This window comes from Hyaloscypha bicolor (genome assembly GCF_002865645.1).
Source record: "Hyaloscypha bicolor E unplaced genomic scaffold K444scaffold_16, whole genome shotgun sequence".
Classification (NCBI taxonomy): Eukaryota; Fungi; Ascomycota; class Leotiomycetes; order Helotiales; family Hyaloscyphaceae; genus Hyaloscypha; species Hyaloscypha bicolor.
In genome coordinates, this window is record NW_020194518.1 from 1,575,831 (window position 1) to 1,592,864 (window position 17,034).

The 17,034-nt window shown below is 27.3% G+C and overlaps 1 protein-coding gene across 1 annotated transcript; it reads right to left on the reverse strand.

Annotated features, from left to right (window-relative positions):
• Window positions 1-9,954: 9,954 nt before the first annotated feature.
• K444DRAFT_625172 (uncharacterized protein) lies at window positions 9,955-12,528 on the reverse strand (the record flags this gene model as incomplete). The annotated part of the gene is made up of 6 exons (XM_024882485.1): window positions 9,955-11,215; window positions 11,267-11,517; window positions 11,568-11,751; window positions 11,801-11,989; window positions 12,043-12,326; window positions 12,376-12,528. The coding sequence occupies 6 exons, from the start codon at window positions 12,526-12,528 to the stop codon at window positions 9,955-9,957; spliced, it is 2,322 nt and encodes a 773-aa protein (XP_024742523.1).
• Between the last annotated feature and the right edge of the window lie 4,506 nt (window positions 12,529-17,034).

Sequence of the window (17,034 nt, forward strand, 5' to 3'; positions counted from 1 at the left end):
GAGCTATAGTACTAGCTTCTTTATCTAAATTTCTTCTAGATATTATCTAGATAACTTAGAGAAATAATTCTTAATATTAGAATATTATAAAATAAAGGCTTAGTAAGAAAGATACTAAGGAAAAGAAAATCTAGAAAAATAATTCGGGCTTATTCAGGTATTATTCAAGAATTATTATACCTAATAATCCTGCTTTATATTAAGAAATTATAAAGCTTTATTATAATAACCTAATAGCCAGATACTATAAAATAGAAAAAACTCTTGAGCTTCTTAGAAAATCCTAGTATTAGGAAAATATAAAAAGAAATATTCGTAATTATTATTAAGAATATAATATTTACTAAAGAATTAAGGCAAAGAGGCATTTACTATATAGTTTACTTAGTAGTTTACTATAGCCTAAGAAACTCTAAAATAAGATTTCTATAGATTTTATTATAGGTTTATTACTATATAAGAACCTAGTAAGAGGTCCTAATTTTAATATAATTCTTATAATTATTAACTAGTACTCTAAAATAGTAAGGTATATTATATATTATAAAACTATTAATTCTCTAGAGCTTACTAAGATTATATAGAAATATATTTTCTTAATCTTTAGCTTCCTTAATAGAATTATTTCTAATTAAGAAATAGTATTTACTAGCTAGTTCTAATCTATTTTCTATTTCTATTTAATATATAAATAGTATTTAAATATAGCTTATTATTCTTAGATAAATAATTAAATAAAAAGATAGAACTAGGCCCTAAAATACTACCTAAGATATTATTATAATATCTAAAAAAATAACTAGTTTAAGAAGTTATTTTTTACGGAATTTATATATAATAACTTAAAATATTAGATTTTATAAAATATATCTTTTTATATATATTACGGATATTATTTTTAATTTCTATAGAATCCTAAAAATAGAATTATAGGAAAGATACTAGCTATATATAAAAGGCTAGAAACCCTTAAAATAAAATAAAGAAAGCTTAAGAATTTATAATATTATATATAAAATAACTAGGAAACCTATTATAATAGGTACTAATTAGCTAAATATTACTCTAAAGAAGTCTAAGTAATATTATTAATAAGAAATATTAAACTTAAGATAAGAAAGCTTAAGCCAAAATTTATAAGTCTATTTAGGATCCTTAAATATATTAGTAATTTAGTATATAAGTTAAAACTACTAAATATATATAATTATTTATACCTAACTTTTTATATTTCTTTTCTTAAAAAATATATAGTAAAAAAGAATTAGAAATTATACTTATATTTCTCTAGAGAACTTCCGGAATTAGTAAATAATAATAAAGAATAAGAATAAGAAATAGAAGCTATTATTAATTATTAATAAGATAATAGAAGCAAGAAATAATAGTATTTAATTAAATAGAAAGCCTAGCCTAAAAATTATAATACCTAGTTACTTATTTTCCCTAACTTTAAAAATTTTAAGGAATTTCTAAAATTATATAACTAAAATCATAGCTTAAAATCCAAAACTATTTTTTAATAATTTTTTAAGATTAAAAAGAATTCTGGACTATTAAAAAAAAGACTACTTAAAAGAAAGAAAGAACCTAGATAGCTAAGAAAAGGCCCGGAATAATAATAGAAATACTTTTTCCCTGGGTTTTTTTACTTATAAAGGTTTTCTAGGGTTTTATTAAGGCTTATAAGAATTATATTTAAATTATTAGAAAAAAGATTTAGGATTAAGAAAGATTTATTATAAGTAAACTAGCTATAGATATCTTAAATAAATAAACTCTAATTCCTATAAATTCCTAATTCCTAAAGTAAGAATACTAAATACCGGCCCTATTTAGAACTTAGTAAAGAATTAGCTAATACTTTCCGGAATCCGCTTATCTCTTAATAAAACATAGTTATATTATAATAATATTAATATTAAGAATATTAAAAGAAATAAATAAGGAATTTATAATTACTATATATATCTTACGAAAGGCCCAAACTTCTAAAATCAGGTCCCAAATAACTATAAGTATTATATTATTAGTACTTAAAGTACTAGTAATAAACTACTTAGTAATCTCAGTAATAATCTCAATAATAAGATTAATATCTTAAAAATAAACTTCGTAATATTTCTTTAAGAAATTAATAAGTACCTAAACATATTAGAAAAAACTTATTTTTAGGATACTAACCCAAGTAGTATTATTTTCTATTTTATTAAAATAAGAAAAAGAATTCCGAAATTTATTAGTATTTTTCTAGTCTTTAAAAACCTAATTAATAATATTATTTATATTAGTATAATACTATTTAGGATATTTTTTAAGAAATTTCTTAAAAATTATAATAGTATTTTCCCAGAACTAGTAAGCCTTTAATAAGTAGCAAGAAATCTAAAATCACGTTAGCTTTAATAAATATTAAAGCTAAAGAACTTATTAATATATAAGACTTAGAATCCTTATTATAATAGTTATAATTCTTCTTACTAGGTATTATAATATATAAGATAAAGAAATTAATAAGTAAATACTTAAAGTATTTCAAGTATTTACTAGTAATAGAAAAGAAGGCTATAAAATTACCTTTATATTTATAATTATATTAGTAAATAATAAAGCCAAAAGAAAATATTATGGAATTAATTAAAAATAATTAAAGAAAACTTAGAAAAGAGCAGAAAAAGAGGCTAGAAGGTAATAATAAAAGAAGTTATTATATATGTAATTATTAGAAAGAAAAAGAACATATAGTAATATAAAGAGGTCCTTTTATAAAAGTAAAAAGCTACCTAGATTAATTACTAGTTTTCGTGCTAGTCCTAATTAGAATTTAGTATAACTAATTAATATATGCTTTTAGAAGCTCATAAATAATTTCTAAGATCTCAGAAATATTTATATGGGTTTCTTATATAAATATTTATTAAATTCTTTCTATATAGTTATTTAGATTATTTTAATACGAGATCTAATAAATAATATTAATTTCGTGAGATAGTGCCTTAATATTTTAAATTAAGCTAATTAGAATACTTAGATCCTAAATAAAATCGCGATTACTAGCTAGCCCCTATATCTGAGATATAATTACCCTTTTTTCTCGCTTACTTAGCCCTAATCTAATTAGATAATTTTTATATTTATTATCTAGATTATATTAGTAAAACTATTTCCTAAGATACTAGAAGTTTATATTAATTAAATAAATAATTAATTGAATATTTACTAGGATTAATAGATCTTAGGGACAAGATTCTAAAAAAGAGGCATAGTTATAATATATATAGGGTTGCACGTGACTTAAGAACATATAATAAATCTCGGATATTACGGGTATTAATTAGGGAGATTAGTAGCCCTTTAATATCCTAACTAATTACTATTTATATTATATATATTAGGCTTATAAATTACTAATTATATATATATTATTAGGGCCTCTTATTTAGAGAGAGCTTCCCTGGACCTTATAGGAAAAATAAAGATTAGTTTTATACTAAATTTAATACTATAGTTTTATAATATACTAATTTATTCTATTATCTTATTATTTACTAATAAATACCTTATAATTTATTAGCTAGTTCTAGTTTATTTTCTATTTCTATTTAATATATAAATAGTATTTAAATATAGCTTATTATTCTTAGATAAATAATTAGATAAAAAGGCAAAACTAGATTCTAAAATACTATTTGAGATATTATTATAATATCTAAAAAATAACTAGTTTAAGAAATTATTTTTTATAAAATTTATATATAATAACTTAAAATATTAGATTTTATAAAATATATCTTTCTATATATATTATAAATATTATTTTTAACTTTTATAAAATCCTAAAAACAAAATTATAAAAAAAATACTAATTATATATAAAAAATTAGAAACTTTTAAAATAAAATAGAAAAAGCTTAAGAACTTATAGTATTATATATAAAATAATTAGAAAATCTATTATAATAAATACTAGTTAGTTAAATATTATTTTAAAAAAGCCTAAATAATATTATTAATAAAAAATATTATATTTAAAATAGAAAAGCTTAAGCTAAAATTTATAAATCTATTTAAAATCCTTAAATATATTAGTAATTTAATATATAAGTTAGAATTACTAAATATATATAATTATTTATATTTAACTTTCTATATTTCTTTTTCTAAGAAATATATAATAAAAAAATTAGAAATTATATTTATATTTTTTTAGAAAACTTCTGGAATTATTAAAAAATAATAAAAAATAAGAATAAGAAATAGAAGCTATTATTAATTACTAATAAAATAATAAAAATAAAAAGTAATAGTATTTAATTAAATAGAAAGCCTAGTCTAAAAATTATAATACCTAATTATTTATTTTTTCTAATTTTAAAAATTCCCAAGAATTTCTGAAATTATATAACTAAAACTATAACTTAGAATTCAAAACTACTTTTTAATAATCTTTTAAGATTAAAAAGAATTCTGAACTATTAAGAAAAATATTATTTAAAAAAAAAAGAACCTAAATAACTAAAAAAAGATCCAAAATAGTAATAGAGATACTTTTTCTTTAAAGTTTTTTATTTATAAAGGTTTTCTAGAATTATATTTAAATTATTAGAAAAAGAATTTAGAATTAAGAAAGATTTATTATAAGTAAACTAGCTATAGATATCTTAAATAAATAAACTCTAATTCTTATAAATTTCTAATTTCCAAAATAAGAATACTAAATACTAGCCCTATTTAGGACTTAGTAAAGAATTAGATAATACTTTCTGAAATCTGCTTATTCTTTAATAAAATATAGTTATATTATAATAATATTAGTATTAAGGATATTAAAAGAAATAAGTAAGAAACTTATAACTATTATATTATTAGTATTTAAAGTATTACTAGTAATTTATTTAGAAATCTCAATAGAAATCTCGGTAATAAAATTAATATTTTAAAAGTAGACTTTATAGTATTTCTTTAAGAAATTAGTAAATATCTAAATATATTAGAAAAACTTATTTTTAGGATACTAATTTAAATAATATTATTATTTATTTTATTAAAACGAGAAAAAGAATTCCGAAGCTTATTAGGCTTTTTCTAATTTTTAAAAATCTAATTAATAATATTATCTATATTAGTATAATACTATTTAGAATATTTTTTAAGAAATTTTTTAAAAGTTATAATAGTATTTTCCTAGAACTAATAAGCCTCTAATAAATAATAAGAAATCTGAAATTATATTAGCTTTAATAAATATTAAAGCTAAAGAACTTACTAATATATATTATAGTTATTATAATATATAGTACTAATAGGAATTAGACTAGAGCTAGAGAAATATCTAATATCTAAGCGAGATATCTATAGTTACCTAATTATTACACGTGATCCCGAGCTTAAGCTAGCACGTGGGCCCGTGCGTAGCTCGCGATTATTTAGATCCAAGGCTTCTTCGGGATTCTTTTCTCTCTTTAGCTTTAAATTATTAAAATAGAGATAGTCTAATCACGCCTTTTAGGCCCTAGATTTTATACTCGTAATAATATATAAGATTTAGAGCTTTTATTATAATAATTATAATTCTTTTTACTAGATATTATAGTATATAAAATAAAGAAATTAATAAGTAAATACTTGAAATATTTCAAAATATTTACTAGTAATAGAAAAGAAGGCTATAAGATTATTTTTATATTTATAATTATATTAGTAGATAATAAAGCTAGAAAATATTATAGAATTAATTAAAAATAATTAAAGAAGACTTAAAGAAGAATAGAAAAAGAGGCTAGAAGGTAATAATAAAAGAAGTTATTATATATATAATTATTAGAAAGGAAAAGAATATATAATAATATAAAGAGATTTTTTTATAGAAATAGAGAACTACTTAAATTAATTATTAGTTTTTATATTAGTCCTAATCAAAAATTAGTATAACTAATTAATATATATTTTTAGAAGCCTATAAATAATCTCTAGAACCTTAGAAATATTTATATAGATTTCTTATATAAATATTTTATTAAATTCTTTTTATATAGCTATTTAGATTATTCTAATACGAGATCTAATAAATAATATTAATTTTTGTAATGGCAGGAATAGAGTAATGGAACGAGGCTTAAAGATTAATAATTTCCTATATCTTGAGAATTTAAAGCTAAGGAGGAAGGAGTGAGGTGTGGCAGTGGATAAGTAGGTATGGCCAAGACCACTGAAACGCCGAGCTTTGGAAGCAAGCTTGGTTTGAATCATAGCTTGGAACCTTAGCTGAAACCAACCCCTTTAGCTAAAACCAATCATGTAATACTAGCCATTATAATTTTATAAAGTAATATCTTAGTATTTTAGATTAAACTAATTAAAATACTTAGTTTCTAAACGAAATCGTAATTACTAGCTAGTCTCTATATCTGAGATATAATTATTCTTCCTTTTTACTTATTTAGCCCTAATCTAATTGGACGATTTTTATATCTATTACCCAGATTATATTAATAAGATTACTTCCTAAGATACTAGAAGTTTACCTTAATTAAATAATTAAATAATTAAATATTTACTAGAATAGATTAATAGATTTTAGGGACAAGATCCTAAGAAAGAAGTATAATTATAATATATATAAAGTTATATATAACTTAAAAATATAGAATAAACCTCGAATATTACGAGTATTAATTAGAGAAATTAATAGCCCTTTAATATTATAACTAATTACTATTTATATTATAAGTATTAGGCTTATAAATTACTAATTATATATATATATTATTAGGGCCTCCTATTTAGAGAAAGCTTCTCTGGACCTTATAGAAAAGATAGAGATTAGTTCTATACTAAATTTAATACTATAGTTTATAACTAATTCATTTTATTATCTTATTACCTATTAATAAATACTTTATAAAACCTGTCTAATTTATTTATTATTATATTAAGTTTCTAAAAATATATAATAAATAATAATTAAAAAAGTCTAATATTAAAAAGCTAAAGCTAGTAAGTTATATATAGGAATAAAATTAATAAAATTATATTATATATTATATAGAAATTATATACTAGTAATTATATATAGGCTTATATAACTATATTTATTATATTTAAGCTTTAGTTACCTATACTATATCTCTTTTCTTTTATATCTATTTATATATTATTATTATAATATAATAATAATATTATATTATAATACTATATTAATATAACTTAAATATCTATATATAATAATAAAAACGTTTTTAAGTTATATATAATAGTTTAATATATTATTTAAATATATTTTAAAGCTAAAATAGTCTAATTATATTATTTAATTATTTATTATATAAAACTATATAATAGGGCTTTAAATTAGTTATAATTTTATTAATCTATATACTTATAAGATTTTCCGATTTGCTTTAATATATTAAAAATAATAGTATTTATTTTCTAATTATAAATATATAAGCTAAAATACTAATAAATTTATAGCTTTTATTTTATTTTAACTTAGAGATTTAACTTAATTCTAGAATAGCTTTAGTTATAATTTTTTTTAAAGATTATTTATATTTTATTAAGAACTTCTTTTTATTATAATTATATATATTTTCAGCTATAATTTATTATTTATTAATTATTATTATAAGCTAATAAAGCAGATATATATTAGTAAATACCTAGGTAATATATATATAAAATAATAATAATAAAGTAATAAATTATACTAAAAAATAATTAAAATATTAGAATATATTTAGTACTAGTATATAAATTATTAATATTTTATAAATAAAGGCTCTTTAGCCTAATAAAGTAATATTTTATAAATTAGCTAACCTAGTTCTTTTCTAATAGTTCTTTCTTAATTTTCTCTATAAAAATTTTAATAATATAACTAATTAGTAATATTTCTTAATTAGTAAGAATATTAATTTAATAAATTAAATATTTCTCTTATTTAATAGTTAAATATTAGTACTAAAATAAATTCGCTTTTTTCTTTAATTTTATAAGGCTATGAATTTATCTGGAAATAATAATATAGTTATATTTAAACTTTTTAACTATATTAATATAATAAGTAAATTTCCCTCTTTGAATTATAGCTACTACCTTATTAATATAACTTGATTTAATGAATTTATTACGCATTTTGGTCGTGGTATTAAACGTGTTTTTCGTATGTTTTGATACGGGACGTGTTTTGGTATGAGACTTCGGTTATACGACATCCCTATATAGCGAGAATTCCCTAGTAAATAGGTACATTACGAAAATCTCAATGCAAATTGATATTATTGGGCTTATACCCCCCTAATACTAAGTTTCAACCATTTTTGATTCATACTTGTATATATATATTAAGAGAGCTTTTATAAGGCTTTATTAATTATACTTTAGTCGTCTTTAAACTCAATCTTATTATACTATACCATGAATTTTGAGCACCTTAACAATATTCTTATAACTAGAAATTCTAGTAGTATAAATAACAAAGTGAACCACTCAGTTTACAATTGTTTTTACTTAATGTTCTACTTAAGAGGCGGGGTAGGTTTTCGTTCAGGAGAAAGTGACGACAGGCCGCCGAAATGGCTCTCGGCTATAACTGCTCTCTGATCAGGAGTACGCTGCTTTTAGGAAATTCATCGCCGCCTCTACGGCTCTGCTGTGTCAGCAGTCTGCAACTGACCCGGTGGACCGTCATCAGCGAATATTTCACGAATGCTTTCAGTCGCCAGCCGAATCGGCTTCTGCTACAGACATTGGAAGTATACCGTACCACTTTGCGCTATTTTTGCCTAAAGTCTACTAGGTACAATTGTTTAAGTCCCCTTGCAGTTGTCTAAGTTGATAGTAATGGCACAAGAGGGTTGAAAGAGTATTATTTTAATCTTATATACTAGGGCTAGAAAGTCTCTGCAGAGCCGTTTCATTAACGAGTGCCCGTAATTTTACTACAAGAACGTCTTCGGATAATTCAATTATGAAACCCCAAAATTGAGTTCCCGGACTGAGTACCAACTCGATCAATGGGGAAAGAAGATCGTCTTGTGGCCCAGTTAAAACCTTCCCAAACTCGACTATCCTCTGACAGAAATTTTCTAGCTCAATATATTGTTGGTGTTCTTGTATCCATTTACGATACCATCCAAGGTTCTAAGCCCTCACAAAGCACTTGTTTGAAAGGATATTTGCAGGCGACAGATATAGTTCTTCCCACATAACCCACGTCACTAATCCATTATCAGAAATTTTACCCACCGATATATACTCGTCGCAATTTCGCGCTCATTCTTAGAAGTCTTGTTCGACGAGAGAGTCCTTACCTTTGCTTGCGAGAAACCTGAGGACATCCGAGACACGGAAAATGGTCGTACCCGAGTTCTGCTGCAGTTTCTTGGCGTCCAATATAGCAAGGCCGACTACTTCATCCCGACCTCTATCCTTTCATTTTTGCCCCGCTATATGAATTGTCCATTCGAGTATTGGACTCATTGACACGAAATATGTCTCTTTCTCGTTTCTCGTCTTGCCCAGATGTTCGGCCAAGTCCTCTGGGAATTTATCGATGGAGTGAGTGCGTCTGAACTCGAGGTTAAAAGGCACATCCAGGTCCTGGATCAGAGGGGGTTGTCTCAATAGCATCGAGAACTGCAGCAACATGTCAGCTCAGCCTTGGAGAGGCAAACGTGTAATAGACGAACACTTAGCTCATGTGAGCACATTCTCTATCTCTTCCACTGCAGTGAAAGCATCACTTTCCTGTTCTCGTGCTTGGTGAAGTTGGTTGATATGAACTTGTCTCCGGCAAATAAGCTTGACTGGTAGACCGCTTATGAGACGATCCGGGTCTAGGAGAAAAGGTCCTCCTTTTCACGGCTTCGAAACTGGTTGTAAAGGTACTGAAAATCGAGGCAGTCGTAGAGCTTTCACCACTTCCACTCGTCATAAGTGTCATAGAATCCGTTAGAGAGGGCCCTGGATCTCTGATCGTTGCTTGGCCTCGGCGGCTAGTATTCTTTTCTTCCAATCTTGAAACTCCTCATAAGTGTGCATGGGGCTCTCATCCTCTGCCGCCTGGTCCATCCATTCTGGCTCATCCTCTGCCGCCTGGTCCATCCATTCCGGCTCATCCTCTGCCGCCTGGTCCATCCATTCTGGCTCATCCTCTGCCGCCTGGTCCATCCATTCTGGCTCACGCTCTTGTCGCTGGTCCCTCCGTAATATCGACCCGGTCTTTGCTGGGCGCGGTTCATCGAAACTCGGGGGAGGCAGGAAATCGTAGGATCCAGTCGAATTTTCATCTGTGCCAGAATACCCGCCAAAGTTAAATAAGGAGTAATTAAAAGGTGAGGGAGCATGCAAATGCTGATCAAAGCCCATACGTGAATTGAACCTCTCAGCATCTTCCTCACCGAAGTCCTTTCGAGGCTTGACGGTACTCCACCCATCGCTCTCCTGGCCAGTGCCTTCATTTGCGTCTACAAACTCCTCTGCTGTCTGGTTGGCCGAGCTCTCTCGGTGTTGCTCTATGACACGGATAGCAGTTTGTAGCTCAGCTAAGTGTTCTAACGGCTGACCTCTTTGCACTTCGGTATCCTCATCGTGGGCGTCGTCGCTCGAATTTTGTTCCGAGTCCGGTGGCGAAATAATAATCTTAGCGCCAGCAGATTTTTGGGCGTCATCAGTGACAGGAGATGGAGACTGTCTGAAACTACTCGAAGTATCCTGCTGACGAGGCTCAGGCGACTCCGAGCGCACCATGGCGTAGGCAAAAGCCGCTCCAGCAGCAGCCCCCAACAACGTACCAATAACCGGTTTTCCACTGAATCTGCTCCCACCATCTTCATCTGCTGTTCTAGTCCTCGACGTCGTCTTTCGATGTTTAGTCAGATATGAAGCCGACCGTGGTGACCAAGGGACGAAAGTATTTGGAGATTTAGGCGAAGGATTAGAGGTAGAGGTGGGCTCGAGAGAAGGTGCCTCAAACTTGAAGTGCTCCTTTTTCTTCGCCACTTCTTTACCCATCTCCCCACGTGCCATCATATGGCTCGCGATCAGCAGCTTACGCAACATTCGCACCCTCTTGAAGTCCGCAGGACTAAGAACAGGACCGCAAGCTCTCTGGGGCACCCTAAAGTGTTTTCTAGGAATATCAGGTACGTCATGATTTCCATCACTCTCCTCAACTTCAGTAATCCGCTGAAACCACATGTTACAAGACGCACTGTCCATAGTCTTAGATATTTGCTGCTACAAGAAACGCACTTGCACTTACCATTGAATCCGGACCTCGGAAGATAACTCTGATCTTGTTTTACAACGGGGACAATGATTACTGTCGGCGGACCTTTCTTGGAATACAACGCTCATATCAACCTTTTGTCCAGGACGGAAGCACATGGACCAGTCTGTCATCCGACTAACTTCTTTGCCACTGCTACCTTCCTCGATTACAAACTCTTTGTGTTGGACTTTAATGTGGCCTGGATGCTTTTCAAAACGTTTGGCAAGAATCAGGTCGAACATCTAACCTTGAAGTTAGGTTCATCCCACTGAAAAGGAACCTAGACACTAACCTCCCAAGAATTGACTAGCTCCAAGGGAATTGGAACCATGAATCCGAGTGCGTCCTCTAAAGTTACAGGCTCTTGTTGCCAATGAGTCCCTAGGCCTCTTGGTGTAGCGTGTTGGGCCAAAATATGGCTTTGAAGTAATGACAAATCATTTCTCATGTCTACTGAGATAGCATGTACTTGTGTTCTAGAAAATTTATTAGCTCTGAGCTCCTGGACAAGCATTCAAGTCTTACAGCTTTGTCACTCCACTTTTCACGGTACTCAAAATCATGTTCGACGTCCTAGCCTGGGATTCAAGCTTTTCATTCATTAGCTTTAGTTGAGTCATCTGCTCCTCGGCACGCTTGACGGATTCTTGTAGGAGACTGTAGACTAGCTCGACACGGACTTCTTGTGCTGTACTGTCGAGACGATTCGACTTCCTATACGTATGCATCAGCCAAACACTCCGTTCTTATGCTCAATTACTGCTCACCCCATGGCGGTAAGAATCAACAGAGTGAGGACATCACTCGCCGACTGCAGTTTCCTCCTTAACTCCAACACATCCTCCTTTTCCTTCAACCACGCCACTTTCTTGGAGGCATCTTTGAGCCAATTTCCTGATCCTCCTGTACAGAGACTCGCGCCATATTTCTTATCAACTTTCAGCCGAAACGCAAGTAATGTGTCCCTCCAGTCCTCGATCGCTTCCTTCGTCGTCTTCCCCAACGCTTCTAACTCGGGGCTGTTTTCGTAGTTCTGCCATAACGCAACCACCTATTCAATTGTCACCAGCCAGTCCTGTACTTTCGTCTCAACCACTCACCTGCAACAGCGCTTGGTCAAAGGTCTGTAGCTCCTTCACGAGGCCCTGGTATTCCCTCCCTGATCCGGACGAGTCTTTCAGCGCCTGGGCGAGTGCATATGCAATCTGGCCCACTGCGATAATATCCCCAACACTTCCAAAAGTGATGGACATCAGGTATGTGGCCAGCGTCTGGTTAGTTCACGGAAGACCATGATACTTGTCGTTGGATTGAAGCATCATGCTGGGCGACGTTGAGCTGCGGCAGTCCGCCTGTCGAGAAAGCCCTACCATGCAAGCCTTGCAAGATTACCAGTGCACCAATTGATCTCATGGATTGAGAAACACCTGGGAAGTATGCTATTGAAAGAGCCCTCTGTCCAAAAGCATATTATTATATTCCTAAGTCTACTTTCTCTCTCTGGAATCGACGATGTGCTCTATTTCTTCATCAGGCCCAGTATGCCATCACCGTGCGGCAGGAATGTAAGATTATCACCACAAAAAAAACGCTGCCGCACCTGCGCCCAAGATGCGGCTAGCGCGCACATCCCTCACCCGAGTGAAGCGTGCGCCCGATCGCAAGGCCCCTTTAATTAATTATTACGATAATAACGAGCATTTTTCTTATAGAAAAAATTAGTAGAGTTATAGTATAATATACTAATAGTAGCTCCTCATTCTCCGTTCAAGGAAATATCTCGTTGCGGGCGAGCTATCTCAAATAATAATAATAAACTACTACTTACCCCGCTATTGAAAACGCTACCGCTGGCGGCAGCGTTTTTTTTGCCCTGTAAAGACCGAACTTTCAATATTCGCAAGGTAAAATAAATACTGCCGCTTGCGGCAGCGTTTTTAAGAAAATTACCCCTCGTTCAGAAAATTTGGGCAGTAGGGAAGGGCTAACTAATAAGAATCCCGTATGCTTAATTAATTATTTACTAATTAATTAATTACTTATTAAGTAGCTTCCTTACTTTCGTTACTAGTAATCTTTATATAGCCTTTCTAAATATATTCTTTTATCTAGTAAAGAATATGGCTATTCGTATATGGCACCTCCCAGTGAGGAATATATGGCCATTCCCAAATGGCCTATGCCAGTAGGGAATATATGGCCATTCCCAAATGGGATATGCCAGTGGGGAATATGGCCATTCCCAAATGGCCTATGCTAGTAAGGAATATGGCCATTCTCTAAATAAGCTATACCAGTGGGGAATATGGCTATTCTTCAAATAAGCTATGCCAGTGGGGAATATATGGCCATTCCCAAATGGGATATGCCAGTGAGGAATATGGCTATTCCCAAATAGCCTATACCAGTAAGGAATATAGCCATTCTTTAAATAAGCTATACTAGTAGGGAATATATAGCCATTCCCAAATGGCCTATACCAGTGAGGAATATAGCCATTCTTTAAATAAGCTATACTAGTGGGGAATATATAGCCATTCCCAAATGGCCTATGCCAGTGAGGAATATAGCTATTCGCGTGTGGCACATGCTGGTCACGTGCACCGGCAGAAAAAAACGCTGCGTCCTGGCAGCGTTTATTTTCGGAATGAATTAAGAATAATTTAAACCTATTTATTTAATAGAAATATAATAATAAGCTAATAGAATAGTAAAAAAAAAGAATAGAAGAAAAGAGAAAGGAAATAATAAAGGAAAATAGAAAAGAAATATATCTTTATTATAAGATTTATAAAACAGAAATAGTAAAGATATAGTAATAAAGTCTAATATAGTATTTATATCGGGATTTATAAAACCGGATATAATTTATTTTATTTATTAGAAGAAAATTTATTATATTACTATTTACTTAAATCAGAAGAAACTGATTTATTATAACTATAATAAGTCTAGCTATAAAATATATAAGTATTTAGAACTATAAAAGCCGGGAAATAAATATATTCTATAATAGTTATATTTATTTATATAATAGAGAATAAAGTTCCTAAAACAAGAATAATAATTAAGGTTATTATTAAGATAAGAAAAAATAGATAAAGAGTTAGAATATTAGTTAATTCGAATATAGAAAACTAATTATATAAAAAGAAGATTAGCTTTAGATATAGATATTTTATTAATATTAAAAATAATTCTTTTAATCTTATTAGAAGAAAAAAGAATTTATTTATATAGAGATTATATTCTTGGAATTATTACTAAAAATATACTAGAGAACTAAAAAGAAACTAATATATATTTTATATTATATAATTTCGATCTAAACTATATTAATATAATATTTGGATTTTTATAGCTCTATCTAGTTAATTTCCTAATTTCCTTTAAGAAAGTAATATAGAGATATTAGATTTAATTATAGAAAATTAAAGTTCTAAATATTAGGAAGTTTACTAAAGTAATAAAATATAAAATATATATTTTTCTATTAATTACCTATTTTATAATAAATAGCTAAAGAATTATTACTATTATTATAAATGAAATAATTATATTTTCTAAGAAATATTAGAATCTTTTTCGAATATTCTCTATAGAGGCTATAGATATATTATCTAACTATTATATAATAGAATATTATATAAATCTAGAACCAAGGTTCTAACTATTATATAGTCTTATATATACTTTATTAGAAAAAGAACTTAAAGTCTTTTAGGAATATTTTAATATTAGCTTAAAAAAGAAATAGATCTATTATTTTATTAGCCTAGCTAATATTTCAATTATATTTATTCTAAAGAAAAGAAATAGCCTATATCTATATATTAATTACTAGAGTCTAAATAGAATTACTATTAAAAACCGAATACTATTACTATTTATTAATAAGATAATAAATAGGTTTTATAAAATAAAAGTATATATAAAGCTAGACTTAAAAGATATTTACTATTAGTTATAAATACAGGAAAGTAATAAATAAAAAATAGTATTCTAAATATATTATAAATATTTTAAATATTATATTATATTTTTTGAACTTTCTAATATTCTAGTAATATTTCAGATATATATTAATTATATATTAATAGACCTTATAAATATTATTTAGATAATATTTTAATTTATTTAGAGAATTCAGAATAGTATATAATAGTAGTCTAATATATATTCGAGTAGTTATAATAATACTAGCTTTTTATAAACTTAGTAAAATATAAATTTAATATAAAAAAAAAATTTCTGGAATTTATAATTAGTTTAAATAGTATAAAAATAGAAGCCAGCCGGGTTATAGCTATTAGGAAATAGCTAGTCCCAAAGAATAATATCTAAGAAATCCAAGTATTTCTGGGTTTTACTAATTTCTATTAGAAGTTTATTTATAAATATTCCAAAGTAATAAAAGAGTTAATTAATTTATTAAAAACTAGTAAAAACCTATAATATTATTTTAGTTAGATAAATAAAGTAAATAAGGCTTTTAGGGAATTATAAATTATATTTATAATAATATTAATTCTTTATTATTTCGATCTAGCCTTAAAAATTTATATAGAAATAAATATTTCAGGATTTATAATTATAGAAATAATTTTCTAGCTTTTTAGAAAAAAAATAGAAATCAAATAATATTTTATTATTTTCTATTTAAAGAAAATAACTATAATTAAGAATAGATATAAGATATATAATTCTAAACTCTTAGCTATTATTCTAGTATTTTATATTTAGTAATATTATCTAGTATATATCTAATATATTATTATTAAAATAAATTATAATAACTTAAAATACTTTATAACTAAAAGAAAACTAAATAGTTAATAAATAAAATAGGTAAAGAAACTAACTGTTTTTAACTTCGTTTTAGAATACTAGCTAAGATATAATAATTTTACTAATAGACTATTAAGAAAACTAGATTTTATAATAGATATAAATAAAAATACTTTATTATTTATACTTTATAATAAGCTATAAAATGCAGAATAGAAAGTCCTATAAATAGCAGTAATAGAATATTATACTATTTCTATAATATTATAATATAAGGCCCAAAAAAAAGAAAATAGGTATTTCTTAATTAGTAAGATATTAAGGAATTCCGAAAAGAAAGTCTATTTTAGTAACGGAATAATACTAGAAATACTACTACTTGAGCCTATTACTAGTATAACTAGTTATAAATAATATATACTACGGATTCTAGCTATATAGATAGTTAGGTCCGAAATAATATATAAGAAAAATAAAAACATATTATTTAAACTACTATTATAATACTAAAAGCTTAATCTATTAGTATAATATTAGTAGTATAAATAGTTCTTAAAAGAAACCTTTACTAGAGCTATTAAGACTTGGGAATTTAATATATCTAAGTTATTAAGATATTAAAATACTATTTATATATTAAATAAATCGGCTTTTAAAGAAAAATTACTATAAACTAACTATAATAATTCTATAAATAGGCATTTTAGTACTAGTAAAATACTAGAGATTCTCTAGAAAAAGTACTTCTAATAAAATATAAAAAAGAATATAAAAAACTATATTAGAACTTATTTTATATATTAATAAATTAAGATAAAAAAATATTTACTATATAGTATATTTAGTTTATTTCCTTTCTCTTTTAAGCTATAATAAGAAATTACTATAGACTTTATTATAGAACTATTCTTTTCTAAATTTTATAATAAGATATATAATTCTATATTTATTATTATTAATAAATATATAAA